The sequence below is a fragment of the Rhamphochromis longiceps genome, linkage group LG15, assembly GCF_057381845.1.
Source record: "Rhamphochromis longiceps isolate RC_006_pf linkage group LG15, R_longiceps_female_GT1.1, whole genome shotgun sequence".
Lineage (NCBI taxonomy): Eukaryota > Metazoa > Chordata > Actinopteri > Cichliformes > Cichlidae > Rhamphochromis > Rhamphochromis longiceps.
The window spans coordinates 3,295,414-3,312,384 of NC_140571.1; the positions used below are offsets into that span (position 1 = coordinate 3,295,414).

The 16,971-nt window shown below is 44.6% G+C and overlaps 2 protein-coding genes across 4 annotated transcripts in view; one reads left to right on the forward strand and one right to left on the reverse strand.

The window, feature by feature from the left end:
• Nucleotides 1-6,810, forward strand: part of bcl11bb (BCL11 transcription factor B b) — a 36,922-nt gene extending 30,112 nt beyond the window's left edge. For 2 of the 3 annotated variants that reach the window (XM_085382556.1, XM_085382557.1), the window contains exon 3: nucleotides 1,625-6,810. In XM_085382556.1, the coding sequence (XP_085238682.1) occupies nucleotides 1,625-3,690 (2,066 nt within the window). In that variant the 3' untranslated portion in view covers nucleotides 3,691-6,810. The remainder of the gene's footprint in view (nucleotides 1-1,624) is intronic. The other variant, XM_085382558.1, reaches the window with a different exon arrangement.
• Nucleotides 6,811-14,917: 8,107 nt separating this feature from the next.
• LOC146651806 (uncharacterized) lies at nucleotides 14,918-15,945 on the reverse strand. Its single transcript, XM_085382637.1, has 4 exons — nucleotides 15,920-15,945; nucleotides 15,785-15,840; nucleotides 15,431-15,697; nucleotides 14,918-15,345 (listed from the first exon to the last, which is right to left on the reverse strand). The coding sequence occupies exons 1-4, from the start codon at nucleotides 15,943-15,945 to the stop codon at nucleotides 14,918-14,920; spliced, it is 777 nt and encodes a 258-aa protein (XP_085238763.1).
• Between the last annotated feature and the right edge of the window lie 1,026 nt (nucleotides 15,946-16,971).

Here is a 16,971-nt window from a genome sequence, read left to right on the forward strand (position 1 = left end):
GTAAGCAGCCCCCGTGTGTGCGTATGTGTGCTGTCTGTGTGTATGCGTACGTGCACGCGTGTTTAGCCAAGCACGTCTGGCCCTTAAAGTCCCTCCACCTCTCTTCTTACCCCCTCTCCTCCTCCTCCTCCTTTCCCCTTCCCTCTCTCGCTCTCTTCTCCCCGTCCAAGCTGTTAAGCTGTCCAGCTCTCTGCTGCCAAGCGGCCGTGTGAAGCTTAGCCAAACTAAACACAGGCAGGCAGCCCGCCACTCGCCCCACACATACACACAGGCGTACGCAAAAAAAATACATCCACATACATGTCCGCACACACGTTCACAAACACACGCTCGAGCATACGCATTAAGTAGCGGGAGTCAGGTCATGTCCCACCCCACACAAATAGCGAGAGCGATGGCTACACCAGAGCACCACTAATAGCAGAGAAAAACAGACAGAATCAGTAAATGAGCCCCTCATTAACTCTTTCTGACCCTCTCTCCCCTGGGGAAAGCCAAACCAATCACACCGCCAAATCAGCTTCCTGTACTAGACACTGATCCAACATCAGCTTTCGCTCATCTGTTCTCCACAGCGCGAGTGTATGTGTGAATCTGTGCGAGTGTGTACAGAGGTGTAGAGAGAAGGGAGACGATGAGTGAAAAAGGAAATGGGAAAAAGGGGAAATGTGTGTTTTATATTCGTCAGCCAATGGTTCAGGACTGCTTTCTTGATCACACAAAACTTTGAGCGCTACTAACTTCCCCGTCTTTGTTTTGTCCCTGGCGGGCTTCAAACTTTGGGACCACCGTACCAACTCGACTCCGCTCGCGGTAGCCACTGATGATAAAGTAGATGCAGATGGTTTGTGAGCAAACACGAGAAATGTGGAAATGCCTCTCCAGCACGAGCCTGTGTTGAATTAGATGAATCTCTACGAAGGCCCTTTTTATGAGTCACAAGCAGGCTGACAGGGCCACGCCACAGTGACTGATAGATTCATTTGGCATTATTAAGTCTCAACATTTAAAGGGCCAATTTGTCAGTGTGTGGCATATAGCTCTGTGCGTGTGTTTGCATGCGGAGTCACAACAGATCACTTTACTGCTGTTATTACATCCGTGACGTAGAGCTTTATTTAATGTGGATACAGTGTCGGCTCTTGCTGTTTACACGTCGTCTCGCTCTTCCTTCCTTCCTTTTGAGTGGCTTTCTTTCTCTAGTTCCACATCTCACCTCCCTTCCCCAGCTGCCGCCCCCACCTCCCTTCTTCCCCCTTTTCCACTGCTGCCTACCCTTTCTTCATATGGAAATGACAAAGTAGACGAGATGGATCTGTATATTAAAGCCAAGCTGACATTAGAATTAGCATAATATGCTATGGCCTAAGGGCAATACCTGCCACCTACACTAGCCTGTAGACACATGCCCTGACTGCACATGTATTTCATACACTACACACACAGAGACAACACAAAAGCCCACAGAAGACACTCACACTCACACACCGAAAAACAATGTGCAGTTCATTTGCTTGTGTTTAATAAAATATTATGGGTTGGTTTAGTTGTCGAAGGAAAAAAATGATTTTTGAGTTTCTTGTTTCATCACTGATGGTGATTTTTTTCCTCTCTTGGTCCACAGAAAAAGATGAGCCATCCAGCTACATCTGTACTACGTGTAAGCAGACCTTCACCAGTGCCTGGTTTCTGCTTCAGCACGCCCAGCACACCCATGGCATCCGCATTTACCTGGACAACCACCCAGTCAACTGCTCCCTCACTCCCCGCATGGCTCTTCCTCCACCCCCAGGAGCTGACGCCTTGCCCCGTTCCCCTCTCCCCACTTTCCTTGGTGATGCCAGCAACCCATTCCACCTCCTCCGCATGGCTGGACCCCAGCTCAGGGATCACCCCCATCCTCCGGGTTACATGGAGACGCGGCTGCCCGCGACACCACCCTTTGTCAGCCCACCGCCTCCCCCAAGACCACCTCGTGAGCGGCTGGGCCCAGAGGAAATGGGGCTGCTGTCACAGCACCCCAGTGCCTTCGAGAGGGTGATGCGAATGACCCCCATGGAGCACCCGCCCATGGACTTCTCCCGTCGGCTGAGGGAACTGGCAGGCAACACAACCAACAACGGTGGACCCACGCCTCCTCTCTCACCCAACCGTGTGCCACCCATGCATCGCCTCCTGAGTCCCACGCTTTTCCAGCCCGGATCCCAGCTCTCGCCGTTTCTCACCTATCCCCCTCAGCCACCCACCTCTCAGGGGGGACACGGCTCTTCAAGCCCTCCTGACACACAGGGTCAGAACCAGGCCCCGGGGAAATCGAAATCCTGCGAGTTCTGTGGCAAGATTTTCAAGTTCCAGAGCAACCTGATCGTCCACAGACGCAGTCACACAGGTGAGAGGCCGTACAAGTGTCATCTATGTGATCACGCCTGCTCTCAGGCCAGCAAGCTTAAAAGGCACATGAAGACACATATGCACAACAAGTCTGGGGCCATAACCGGCTCACCAGAACAGGGAAATAGAGGGGAGGGGGGAGAGGGTGAAGAGAAGAATAGGGAGGGAGATGCAAGAGGAATGGGGATGGACAATGAGGAGGAGGAGGAAGAAGAGGAAGAAGAAGAGGAGGAGGAAGAGGAAGAGGAGGAAGAACTGCAAAATGGCAGTCGGCCAGATTCCAACTTAAGCGAGGACTCCCAAGAGTTCACCCAGAACAGAGAAAATGGCTCAAGACAGTCTCCCAGTGAGAAGCCCCCGAGTGGGGATAGAGTAAACGACAGTGGTGGGGTGGGCATCATGCACCCCTACAACCATCTGGACAATCACCTTAGACTTAACCCTAACAAGAGAAGCTTGGAGAGACAACCTAACGGCGACGGCGGAGAGGGGGTTGAAGGAGAACGAGAACGAGAAAATGAGAGGGAACCTGACAGACAGCGAGAGGAGCAGGAGGACCAGAGGCCTGTGATGAATGGCAGAATCAGCGTATCTGAAGCAGAGTGCTTTCCCGGGCTGTTCCAGAGGCGGCCCACCCCCATCACCAGCCCGAGCCCCTCCAACAACAAGAGGATCAAGATCGAGAAAGAACAGCTGGAGATTCCCCCGACCATACCTCTCATTTCCCCGGAAAACGTCTACTCTCAGCTGCTGGCTGGCTACGCTGCTTCGCGCCACTTCATCAGAGAACCTTTCTTGGGATTCACTGACTCCCGTCAGTCGCCGTTTGCCACCTCCTCGGAGCACTCCTCTTCAGAAACGGGAAGCCTCCGTTTCTCCACCCCACCTGGGGAGCTAATGGAAGGCGGGAGTGCCTCAGGGCGCAGTGGCAGCAGCACCCCACACCTCCTGCGGGGACCCGGACCTGGCAGGCCTCCAAGCTCCAAAGAGAGGAGGAATGACACCTGTGAGTTCTGCGGCAAGGTGTTCAAGAACTGCAGCAACCTGACGGTGCACCGACGCAGCCACACGGGGGAACGGCCCTACAAGTGTGACCTGTGCAGCTACGCCTGCGCCCAGAGCTCCAAGCTGACGCGCCATATGAAGACCCACGGGCAATATGGAAAAGAGGTATACCGTTGCGACATCTGCCACATGCCCTTCAGTGTCTACAGCACACTGGAGAAACACATGAAGAAATGGCATGGTGAACACTTGATGGCCAGCGAGGTCAAATTGGAGCAAGCAGACAGAAGTTAAGCCAGCAACCATTAGTTACACAGCATACAGTGTACCCAAACACACACACACACACACACACACACACACACACACACACACACACACACACACACACACACACACACACACACACAAAATCCTTATAACCACTTTCTGCAATGGGGCTTGGCTGGATAATCTCTCTAGAAAATGTTTTGATTGATGATTGATGTTCATCCTTTTTTCTTTCTTCTTTCTTTTCCTCGTCACAGAAACTGCCACCTGAGAATATAAACAAAGGGAAACTTTAATGAGAACTTGCCTAGAATGCCTAACTAGGTGTTTCTTGGCAAACCGTCTGAGGATTTTATCAGTTAGGAATCCATGGAGCCTTTCTACTGTGCAATAATTTCTGTATTTATTGGATTTTTGTAATGATATTTGGCATGTGCAGGTACATCTTTGTGGGATTTCATATGGAGTTAGTTTTGAAATGTGCTTAAAAAAAATAGAATTTTCTTTACAAAAATGTGATAAAAGAAGTCACCCTTAATACAAATTTTCATTCTTTTTTCCTGTAAGGAAGCTTATTATCAAGTGAGAATAAATTTGTGTGAAGCAGATAGCTTTTAAAAGTAAGATAAATAAATAAATAATTGTTTTCTATATTAACTGCAGCAGCGGACTACAATCCATTCCCTTCGTACAGGCTCAAAGCACTGAATGTCAGCCTGACAATAAAACAATATGGCGGATTTTTAAAAAAATCCAGCATTACCTTAGAGATCTGGTGAGTTCCTATTAATTTATTCAGGGAATTATTATTATTTTTTGTCCTTTTCAACATTGGCATGTGAATAATTTGAAAATGCAGTTACTGTATTGCTGTCCTTGCTTCACAAAGGACATAAATAAAGGTTGCACTTGATGGAGAAACCCTTAACTGATGCTCAGTACATTCCCAGTGTAGGTTAAAACCACCATATTTAATATGTTGAATAAATTGAGACTACTTGTGATTAATGTGAGAAGGAGAACAGTCCTGTTTATGGTTTGTAAATATATATTTTTTTTTTATATATGTAAAAGTAGCCCTGACTGACCATGAAATATGGCCGAGACTAAACAATCAGAAGACCAGCTGCTTGCGTCATCCACAGTATATGCTAAATGTAACTACCATACATTATTGCTTTATCAGACTGTCCGAGTACCCACGACCCCACCTGATGTGTGCTTTACTTAAAGGTAATTTGTTAATCCAAACCTGCTTCAACACTCTCTAAATCGTTCTCCATCTCCCACTCATGTCTGGCACGGCGACTCTCTCTGACCCAGGTCGACTTCCTGTGTTCCCCTCACGGCGCACAAAATGGTTTCAGATGAAATTCATATCAGTCCGTGTTGGGCGTGCGTTCTCCTCTCGGCGGCGCGCTCTAAGCCCTTCTCTGTGACGGCGTCTTTTCACAGTTCACTAGCTCAGATTCGTGTATTAGCGCTGCTTTTAAAGGGAAGCCTGTTCATTCGCCTCACAAAGTGATACGGGTTTAACTGTCAGTAACAGATTTTGAGACAGTGTGCGAGTTCGTGTCTTCTGGGGATTGGAGTTTTTATTTTCTGCATCGTTCATTCTGAAATGAATCTGTAATATATATATATATATATATATAAAGAGAGGCTGAATGAGTTATGATAATTTTGAGCACAGCTGCACTAAGGGATGGCCGGCCGACCTTGAGTAGGGGGCTATTCTCAGAGCATAAAATGAAAGATTGGAACTGAGAAATGGAGATGCGAGAGAAAGAAATGGAGGGAGAGAGAGCAAGACCTTGACCAGGGAGAATAGTCATTCAAATGAAATTGGGAGCATATGAAAAGTGTATTTTTTTTTCTGTAACCAAATGCACATCTACTCGCCACATCTTATAACAGACCATCAGAGTCAGACAGAGTGAGCGTGAGAGGGGAGGGAGACAGCAAAGCCACATGAAAGGAGATTGAGAATACATCTTTCATTTTACTACTGCAAATCTCAATCATCAAAAGCATTGTCACTTGAAGATTTGACCTCCCATTTTGGCCTATTTTCAGATTTTATCTGTGCCATTTAGTTTTTTAAAGAAACTGAACTACGCGGTACCTTGAATTCAAAGCGCTCTTTGTTTCTTTTAATGATTTTCGAAAAGGAGCAAGCTGTCGAGCTCTTCATAAGCTTATGAAGAGCTCGACAGCCTTAATACAAGGCTATACAATAATAGGGAGAAAATCCCAACTATCAAACTTACCTGCTAGTTTGACATATTTTATCAAATCGACTTGAAAAGCGAGACTGCCTGAAGAGCTACTTTCAGTTTGCTTACACGTGTTGACGCACGACTGCAAAAGAATCAAGGTTCTGTCGAGAACGCGCACGTTCCCCCGAAAGCCCAGTTTCAGACTTAGGCCAAAGTGAGTCGTGCAACTGGAAGAGTGGAGCCCTCACAGTGTCCCAAACACACACACACACACATGGACATTCAGTCTTACAATATGTTTACAGTGTTGAAGTATGCCATTAATGAAATACTCTGTGTAAGTGTTTAAAAATGATAATAAACTATTGTTTTCCTCCAATGTTTTCTCAAATGATTTGAATGCCATAGCAGTTTTTGTATGATTGTCCTGGTGGAGGGATTTTATCTACATGAATATATTTCTGTATGATTGCTTGTTCACTCTATGAACAGATTTTTTGGTTTATTTTTTAATGTAATATTGCAGAATCATGCCAGGTTATCATTTTTTTTCTAACAGTGGTGCCATTATTGACTTTTGGTATCTTCATCTTTTTAAGTATTTTTTTTTCACTTTTCTTTTTTTTTTAATGAATTTGCTGTTTTTTGGTGAAGCTATGCTCCACGGGTGTAAAATAAAATGATTTTCAAAACTGAGAAAAACGAATACAGTGGTTTTGTGCAGGAATACTTTTATCGAATCATTTTATCAGACATTCATGGACTCCTTCTTCTTCTTCTTTTTTTTGGTGTTTATCCTCATGGTTGGTTGAAGGTCTTGTGCTAGCACATTAAAATGTAATTTTAAATACATTTTCATATTTCACTTTTCACAACTTTCACTTACACTCTTTGTACAAAATAGTTTCCTTGTTCTCTTTTTTTGGGGCGAGGGTGGGGGGAGGGGGGTGCATCCTTGTGAAAAAATAAGTGATTTCAGAACAGTACACATCTGCTGTTTTGAACATATATGTATTTTTGTAATGTGTTGAAAAATCAATACAAGAAAGCCAACACTTCAATAAATGTTGCAATTGCTCTATGATTGAAACAATTTTCCTCTCTGATTATTTCTTCTTCCTTTGACTCGGACGCGGCCGTGGAACAGCTACTGTGCGCGACTTTTAATTTTAGTGCACGTCTAAAATGTGAATAGTCATCCATTTTCGGAACTGCGGCAGGCATCTCTGTAAGGCATTAAGAAAAAGTTATTTTTTAAATCATTTCGCTGGGCCGACACACACGAGAAACTGACTTCTGCATACACTTATGTACAAACCAACAGAAACAGCTGCTCATAATTTAGTATAACCTCATAATCTGATGTTGGTTCCAAGTGTGCTGCTGATCTGCAGATTGCAACATGAATGAAAACTATACAAAGCACACGCCAGCCAAACAGAAACCCAATTACTCTTACCTTTAATCTAAATGTTTATAGAAAGAAAGGTTTGATTCCACGGTCCAAAAACATGCACGATGGGTTAATCTGTGTCTTTAAAGTTGCTGTTTGTATATGAATGGTTGGACTTGATTGGACCTGTGCAGAGTGTGCAGCTGTGATAGGCTCCAGCCACCATTATGGCCCTGCATGGACTGATGAGCCAAAACATTATTCCTACTCCTCAGTGAATCTTTGCTTATCCTTATATGCTTTATTGCATTTTGTCAAAAAAAAAAAAAAAAAAAAAACCACACCAAACTCTGGCCACCGATTACGGATATTACTGATGTGGTAAACTGTTAAAGCAAGGAGTCATGTCTTATGATCATATTTAAGTATGAAGTGAAACTGCTGGAACAGAAGACAAAAAAAGAAGGCCAGATCAGATAATCCATTCTGACTCACAACAACAGAAGACAAAACATATTCAAAAGGGTTATGACACTGTGCATGGCGAGCTGGACTACTGCGCTGCTGGATTTGTCAAATTCTTTGTGAGATACTATAAGTGCATAATTAAGCATTTCTCTGATGCTGTCCAGTTTTAAGTTATATTTCCTGTGCTTACAGTGGAAGAGAGAAATCTCCTACTAAATCAGTCATGTTCAATCTCGAGATTTATATAGCACCAAATCACAACAACAGTCACCTCAAGGTGGGGTAGATTGTAAAGTGAAAACCCAACAATAATAGGGAGAAAACCCCAACTATCAGATGACCCCCTATGAACAAGCACTTGGCAACAGTGGGAAAGAAAAACTCCCTTTTGACAGGAAGAAACCATGCACAGGGAGGGGCAACCATCTGCCACGACCGATAAAATTGAATTGAATTGAAATTGAATGTCCTGCTGACTGAACTGCAGTCTCAGCTGGATCTCTCCAAGTTGATATCTTTATGGTTGAAATTCAAGAAATACCTATCATGCTGTCAGTGAGAAATCTCGCTGCCTCGCAGACATTTGGCCGAAGGCTGGGGCAAGACAAGACACAGATGGATGGTAAGTACAGAATCTTGATTAGAATCTGATAAACCATATTTCACAGCGCGCTAGCACACCAGCTCACGGGTAAACAAAACACCTTACATGGAACCTCAGCGATAACTGCTAGTAGAACTCCTTTGTTCTTATTGAGAGTAATGCTATGAATGTGACTCATAGGTTTTTATTTCTGAAGATGGCTGTTGACGGTCTCACGCTTCATAAATGAGTCTTGGCATGAGTGCAGGGACCCATCAGGTATTTCTTGATATGAGGCCAACAGCAGTCAAGTCTGTCCTCACTTGAGCCTCCAGGCCATTGGATAGCATAACAGAAATAGTGCGTGTGCAGGACGCGCGTGCTCAAAGAGAAAGTTCGAGAAGGGAGAGGAGAAACGCCACAATAGGGCGGAGGTGGTGGAGTAACGTAAGGAAAAGAGGCGCGCGCTGGGTGGGTTTGTGTGAGAAAGTCGAATCAGGAGGAGCTCTCGGCGCAAAGGCCGAAACAAAATGTCCCAAAGTTGCGAGCGATTCGGTGTGTAAAATGTGATTATTACTGTAAAATATTCTCTGGATTGCCAGATAAGAAGCTACAAATACTCAGATGATGGATTTGGTGCTTGAAGAAATCTGACTGTGATTTTGCTGACTCTGTGTGTGTGTTTGTGCCTGAAGGCTGACATCTGGGTACCATGTTGATGATTCTGGTCAGCAGAAATGTGCATGTTGAGAAGATGTCACATTCCCACAGCTCTTATCCTAGCAATGGCATAACTATTGACATAACAATTGGAACAGTGTGACTGTGCGATTGTTTGTGGCTGCAGATGTTTTTAATGACAGAAATAAAATACAAATAGATTGATCAAAGTTAATATTTGCTCAGACTATTTCTCACCAACTACACGGCGGACGCGTTTTCTATGGTTTTCCTAAACATTTTCTTTTCAGATGGACAAGTTTGAATACAAAGCTGTGAGTTTCCACTTGCAAAACTGTAAATCACGTTACAACCCTAAACATCTTATTATACAGCTTATTTTGGTGCAACCTTGTGCCCATATTGAACTGTCTCTTTTTTCAAAAGGGCTGCTCTCCATGTAATCAAAGACATCCCAGCCACTTCTCTGACACCGGCTCACAGTACACATGTCACACGAGTTTAAAAAGCTCTCTTTTAAGCTCGTGCAGAAGAAGGCCCCCTCCTGCGTGCCCAGCTTCGTGGGGGAAATGTGGCCACAAGCACCGCTAGTGAGGTGGCGTTGTATCCTCTTCGCTAGAAAGCGCTGGGCAGAGGCCTGCAGTCACAGACAGTCTGTCGCGGAGCAGTTGATGGGAAATCACGATTTGGAGTAAAACCGCGTCCTCGGAGAACAGGGTGTCAGCAGGGATTGTGGTTCGTGTCCTGGGCCCCACAGAACCACGGGGTCACCGCAGAGACCCCGCTTTCCAGTGGATGACAGGGCTCAGGCCCCACTGGCCTCTCTGTAGATATCCAGTTAGTAATCTGCCAGCCCTGACCAGGACCCAGTCAAATGACGCTGCCCGCCCAAAGAGCAGACGGCGCTTCGCCCTGCGACATGCCGACCAGAGTAAATCCAGCCCAGCTGGCTGCTCTTGGGAAAAGAAGGAAAAAGGGGTGGAAAGAGGCATGGAAGTAGGGGAAGGGTGGAGGGAGGACTGGATAGAGAGAAGAGCAATTTAGAAGGGTGGTCAGAAGACAGAAAGCAGTGTGGTCGATGGTGGTCATTCAACAGCTGTGGCTGGGGACGATTCTCTCTTCTGGGAGAATCTGACCCAGAGGAACAAAGGCTTTGTGGTTGTGTTGAGTGTTTAACTAGAGGACAGGAAATGCAGACTTTTTTTTACAGTGGGAAGAAAACTCAAAAGCCGCTCAGTGGGAGGTTTTGGTCGTTTACAGCATAACCATGTCGTCAAGCATCATAACAGCACTCACCTCAAAACAGAAATGACAACTTTCAGATGCTATAATTGCTCCAACCTATATTCAAAGGATTCCTCGGCTACAGTAAGCCTGAAATCTATTGTTTGACAATTAGTCATTAGAGTTTCCGTTATTTTCACAAACGCTCTTTTCACTTGAACAGTGATTTTTTCCCCCTTTTTGTCCTCGAGTGATTCGGGTTTTTTAAGCGCTTATACAAACTTAGTGGGTCGTGACTGCATAAGTCCTCCTAACCACTGGCCGACACCTCACCATGGAGACACAGTCAAGCAAAACGTTTATTTATCTTTACGCTCCAGCCACACCCTCGCTGTCTGCATATTAAAGTCTGCTGCTTCTCTTTCTCTTTTCATTCAGTCACTTCATCACTTGCTCATAACATCGCTTCTTTCATTCTCGGCTCTTTGTTTTCTGTTTCCTCTCCTTCCTGTCCTTCAGCTAGATTAACCTCTTCTTAATCATTTTTTTCCTCATACGTCGAGTTCCCCCTCTCCTTCTTCCTTCTTTCTATTTCTTAGATAAACTCTTCCTCCTCTCTACTCCCCTCTGTCCCACTGTCAGTGTAATTCCACTGGTGTCAGACCTCCCAGGTAGGCTCCTACACAGGTAGATAGCTGCTGTGGTGGGGAAGCTTCTGTGCTGTCGGCTTCCTGACGCCTGACCTGCCCCCCCCCTCCCTCAAACACACACACACACACACCCTCACACTCATACACATGCACACCTTGCCTCAGGGGGGTCAGTGTCATTGTTGACATTGGACACATGCTCGTTGTGGTGCAATATTAAATCTTCTCATTTGATTTGGACTGTAATTATGTCGTAAAAACAAACTGGCTGTGAAGCCATGGCCCGCCAGTGTGATCTACTTTCATCAAGTGCAGACTGGCTTAATTACAGAGTGCGCCATACACCCATCTTTCACTGGGCAGCTTTTCCTGCAGCTTCTTTAAGCCATCACATTCTTTTATTGTGCGTTAATCACAAGGCAATTTGGCCGTTTGCAATGGCTGAGGGTAGATTTTAACACTGGTCTGTACACATCCTGTGGATTCTGGGGGAAAAAAAGTCAAGAGTTAAGCAGATGTACATGGTAATGGAATACGATGCCTCTTCTATTTCTGCGGTGCACTTAATGATATGGTTTTCATCCCACAAAGGTATTCAAATTCTCTGGTGAGAATAAAGGGGCTTTTTTTCCTGGTCTTTGTACACTTCAAATTGACTGTGTGAAGTCAGACAGATAAGTAAACTTAACAATAAATGAGTAAATCTCATCAAAAGAAATCACACTGATGTGTGAACGCCTTTAAATAAACCGTGGCTCTTTTATCTCGTGCATTATCTTAGGATGGAGCCATAAAACACACAAAATAACACACGTGTATTATCTATGAATTTTATGGGCAAATTATTTCCACATAGGGCTTCAGCTCTTTATCTGGTCTTTACAGCCACGCAACTGAAATACATGCTTGTTTAGGCCCACATTTGCCAAATGGTTAAGTCGAACCAGATTTCACCTTCACATCAATGCACACAGCAGGATGCCAGATGCCCAATCACAGCATATGGTAACAAAGTGTGAATTTTTGGGGGGGGTTGTAATTCATGGAGCATATTTTGAAGCAATGCTCATGCTCTGATACAACAAATATTCCAGCCAAATAAATACACTGGCTGCTTGCGGAGTCTGTCAGAAACAACAGGAGTGTTTCCAGTTAAGAGGACAAAGTGGACATCAGAGCCTGCGAAACCTCCACGCACCACTTTCAACCAGGAGAAATGTGGTTTGAGTCTCTTGTGAGACCATTTGTTTGGTTTTCACTCACAGTTTGCTCAAATTTAGGCACCAAAACTCTTCGACCCCCTGAGGTCAGGTAATCTTAAAATGTAACCATAGGTTACAACAAACTGCCTCCACACACAACCTGCACATTTGTTGATTTACAGGGGAAGAGTTTGAGCAGCGTAAGAGACGTAAAATGCAACAAGTCCAGTGTAAGCGACTGGCATGGCTGTGTTTGGTTCTACACAGATGCACACATGGCTTTGCAGATATTCGTCTAGACACGAGTGTTACAACTTGTAACCAGGGTGTAAAATCCACAAATGTACGGCAGCCCCGAGAGAGAAAAAACAAAACTTACTGCAAGTTAAGAAAACAAGAGGAAATAGAAACATGTTGGAAAAAACATGCAAATGATCACAGCTGGTCCGTTGCATTATTGTCTCCAAAAAAATCTTGTGTTACATTTTGTGTGCTTTTGCAGGATTTTTCTATTTGCTCTTGTTTTCATTTAGTTGCAGTGCCTTTCGGGTCACCATACACGTGCTCAAATTTGATCTCAGTAATGTGTGTATGAAAACCTATAAATAAAGCACCTTAAAATTCTTCCTTATGTTTTCGTTTACGGTGGCACAGTTGGTAGGACTGTTGCGTCACAGCAAGAAGGTCCTGGCTTTGAATCCACCATCTGGGCGCAGACTTCCTGTGTAGAGTTTCCATGTTCTTGCCGTGTCAGTGTGGATTCTCTTTGGGTTCTCTGGCTCCCTTCCACAGTCCAATGCAGGCGTTTAGTGGGTTTACGTTACCTGGAGATTCTAGGTGTGAATGGTTGTCGGTCTCTCTGTGTTAGCCCTGTGACAGACTGGCCACCTGTCCAGTGTGTACCCCACCTCTTGCCCCGTGGTAGTTGGGATGGGTTTCAGTCCGATCCTGGATTGGATAATTGGAAGAGAAGGTATGGATAGACCATTCAGTTAAAAGAGGTATCCTACAGTGGATTGTATAAATGTACACATTTAATGGATTTACTAACCAGATGATGAACAGCCTCAGATGTCTTAAAAATAAGTAAGTATTTAAACAATAAGTTTATTGTTCACAGTGTGGCAGGGGATATGACTTGTCAATATGAAGGCTGTGAAACTGATAATATAGGGTTCATGATCCATTCTTCAAGATTTACAACACAGCATTTCCTGGTGTAAAATACAATGAAGTCAAAACATTGTACCCACCGTCTCTGCAAAGCCACTCAGTGGGCTGGTTTGGACCCACTGACAAACTGGCTCTGGTCCCAATTTAACTCATGAAACCATCACTCAGAAAAATAATACACCAATACAGCAAATACATGCTACAGTCATGTCAGTGGGTACTGATAAGCCATAGAATATGGACACGGCAGGGTTCATGTTAGCGATGAGTGAGTGAGGGAGGGATAAAGGATGGATCTGTCTGGGGACTCACCCTTTTATGTCTTAATAGATGAAAAAGAAAGACTGAAAGCTGAAGGGTCACAAAGGGAAAATCCCCTTGTTTTTGTCCCTCTCTGCCGGCCTTTTAAGATGGGTTCATCAGCGTTGTGACAGGTATGTGAAGTGGACATCTTACTAGAGGTAATTGCCATTTCTCTCCTGTGGGTCATTGTTTGTCCCTACGCCCAACAAGACCATTACAGAAAGAGGATTTTAGATTGTTACAGCAGCAGAGCTTCGGATCAAGGCTCTGCAATTCTGTCGTTCTCTCGTGAATAAGAACCACAAAGATAAAAAAAGTCAAAATCTTCCAAGCAGATCCATTAGCAATGTGCTGCGCTGTACATAAACACAGTAAACACTCCCCACTGATGCGGTTCTTAGAACAGACTGCTGTGGCTTCACTGCAGAAACTATTACGGTGCCACCGAGGAGTCATAAAGGTGATTAACAGCCGCCTCTAATTAAAGATCAATGGAGAGTCTTTCCGAGCCGATTTGTTATGTGAATTAGAATGGTGTCCATTAATGCTGTCAGGCAATATCACTGTAAGACTGGGTATTGATGTGCCCTTGCTTGAGAAATAGCACAGTCTAAACTGTAGCTCATGACATTAGGATTTGCTCATTAATGTCCTTTATTCGTAGCACGGCGAACTGCGAGCAGCCTCCTAGATGAGTTTACAAATGCATGGGATACGAGTCATCAGAAGACTGATAAGCAGCATACATCTTTCTGCTGGGTTTTAGGTAGTTGTATGCAGTCGCATTGAAGTTTATAAGCTAATCTGGTGTGGGCTGAAGTGCACCATTAAGTGCACATAATGCACAATTCTAATAAATCTGCTTGTTCAAGCTCAAAAGCTTTGAACCATCGGTTCAAGTGTTATGAGCATCTAATTCTAGGGGTGTTGTAGAAAATGGTTAGACGAGATGCTTTTAGCATTTGCCCCATTAAACAGCTTCCGTCATTATTGGATATGTGAATCCCCAATGGCCTTCACATGTTTCTGCTGAAATTTGTGAGTGGACTACAAACCATAAATTTAGAAATCTTAAGTGTCATTTTAAGTAATGTCTTTTGCCATGTCAACTCATTTAGATGAGTGTACTGAAAAAGGGTGAAAAAAAAAAAAAAGAACCCATAGAGAGCACAGTATTAGTGAATCAGATCTTTATTGGGCAACATTAAAGTTGGCCTTCAGAGTGTCCTCAGGGCTGCAGCCGCCTGCTAAGATGTACAGGCACGGCCGCTCAAATCAACCTGGCTGTGAGGGGGAACCCTCCACCGCGAGGCCTGGTGTCGTCCAGTCACTTCACAAGCTAGTGTAGCCAGCTACTATTGCACAGACTGGCTTGGCTGCGTAAGGTCATCAGGATCCGAGCCAGCAGGTTGGCCCTTAATGTAGTGCGTATCATGTGTTTGCTCACCCCCCTGCTCAAAACTGGAGCTGTAGTGAGTGACTGTGCCTGGGGGATACTTGCCAGTAAGCAACATGTAGCCCAAAAAAGGGTTTTCAGACCAAAACCCATCAAGGTCTGATGACAGAGGGTCACTGAAGTCCTCATTGAAACCTTCAGCATCAGGATAAGACTCAAAGCCTTGCATTTCAGTTTCAGATTCTGAGTTGCCATGCTCAAAGGCCCTCTCCACACGAGACAGTTCGCCTTTCTGGAACACAGGGGGAAGAGGGTCTGGTGCTCCCACATAGAAAGGTGGAAATTTGTCAGATTGAGGGCTGGGAGGCATAACTGCCCAGCTGAAGTCTGAGCACAAAAGTTAAAGGAGGGATGTTGAGTATTATGGCAAGCTTGTATTAAGAGTTTATTTCTACATGTCTGTACTAGTTACCGTGATTTAAGCCCAGCTGAAAACTCGGTTGTGTCGAGTCTGCGTGGGAGTCACTACTGTGTCCCGAGTATGCAGACGCAGGATAAGCATCAGAGCTGTGAGAGCTGCCTGCTGATCCACTCGCAGCACTACTTTCAGGGTGATCTGAATTTGGGACAACCCAAGAATCAGATGACACGGGCGCAAACACAGCAGAAGGTACTTCCCAATCAGAATCAGCAGGAGATTTAAAGTAACCACTGCTGGAGGAGACGTCAGGATCCGTACCTGCACAGCAAGAGAAGTCATTAGTACAACTTTAAAGCAGACTTTTAACATTTAGAATTAGAAATGCTGAGACTTGTTGAATTTTACCTCTCTTCACAGAGTAGCTGTAACTATCGCCACTCAGCATGACAAGCAGCAAAGCCCTGTCGACATAGAAAAAATATTAACTACAGCAACTTGGCAACAACTAAGACCCCTCAGAAAATATAACCACTCACTTACCCTAAGGAAAGCCAAACATCCATCATGTTGAACGAGCTTCTTAATAGCCACTGCTGCCCTGTCAAAGCTTTATAAATGCTACAAATGACCTGCCCTGACCAATCACAGCATAACAAGTTAACCACGCACAGCTGCACAGATAAAGGCGGAGCCCTCAACCTGAAATTTAAGCTGGTCCAGTTGCAATGATTTTGTTCAGTGCTACAGTACGTGCAAAACGTTTTCTTTACATACAGTTTTGTGCCTCACTGCGTGTTGGCCCAGTGATTTTGATTGGTCACTTGTTTTATCATGGTTAACGTGCACCAGTAATTCAGCAGCATGTCCATACTGTAATGAGACGGACACCTATCTAACTGAATTCCTCAGAGTCTTGGGTTGTTAAAGATAAATAACATTTTAAAACACAAGAAAGATGTCCTATGCTGGTGGAGCTAAAGTGCCAAAAGGCCCGTCACACGGCTCCCTCGTAAAATATTAGATTTCCGAAAGATTTTTACAGCAAACAAATCATCGGCGCCAACCAAAAACTGGGGTGCAGCAATTTGTTTTCTTGTCACAAAACTTTAACTCGAAGAACATATCCTGTGGAAATTGATAAACAGCGCAACTATATGAGAAAGCTCAATGCATTTGATAGAGCACATCCCTTCATTAAGATCTTATTCCTCCATACCCAGCTTGAGACTGTGCCAAATGTGCCGCGGTTCTGCATTATGACAATTTCCGGCTCTTCAGATGTGTATTTCCTGGCTTTCTAATCAGAATGTTATTTTGTATCTCAAAAGGGGCTCCATTCAGCCCAACATTAACAACCCTCGTCTGAGATAATGTGGATGCTTCGGGCCATAGGCCACCAGCTGCATCCACTTGTCAGTCTTTGGTACAGATGCCCTGTCTGTCTGCTGTGCGAATGAAACTCATGGACTAAATTGGCACTTATTGTGCAGAATCATTTTATGTACTGCTGACAGCTATCTCGGATTTTAAACTGATTTAAATAGAAGGCTCCTGTCCCGCTTGTAATTTATGTCTTTGAGTGGCCAGTGGAG

Bases quoted from the DNA above. Each gene is read 5' to 3' on its own strand.
- LOC146651806 (XM_085382637.1), bottom strand. From the start codon at position 15,945: ATGATGGATGTTTGGCTTTCCTTAGG. The intron at 15,698-15,784 runs GTAAAATTCAAC...CTTGCTGTGCAG, and splicing joins CAGCTACTCTGTGAAGAGAG to GTACGGATCCTGACGTCTCC. The intron at 15,346-15,430 runs GTAACTAGTACA...TTTTGTGCTCAG, and splicing joins TCAGCTGGGCTTAAATCACG to ACTTCAGCTGGGCAGTTATG.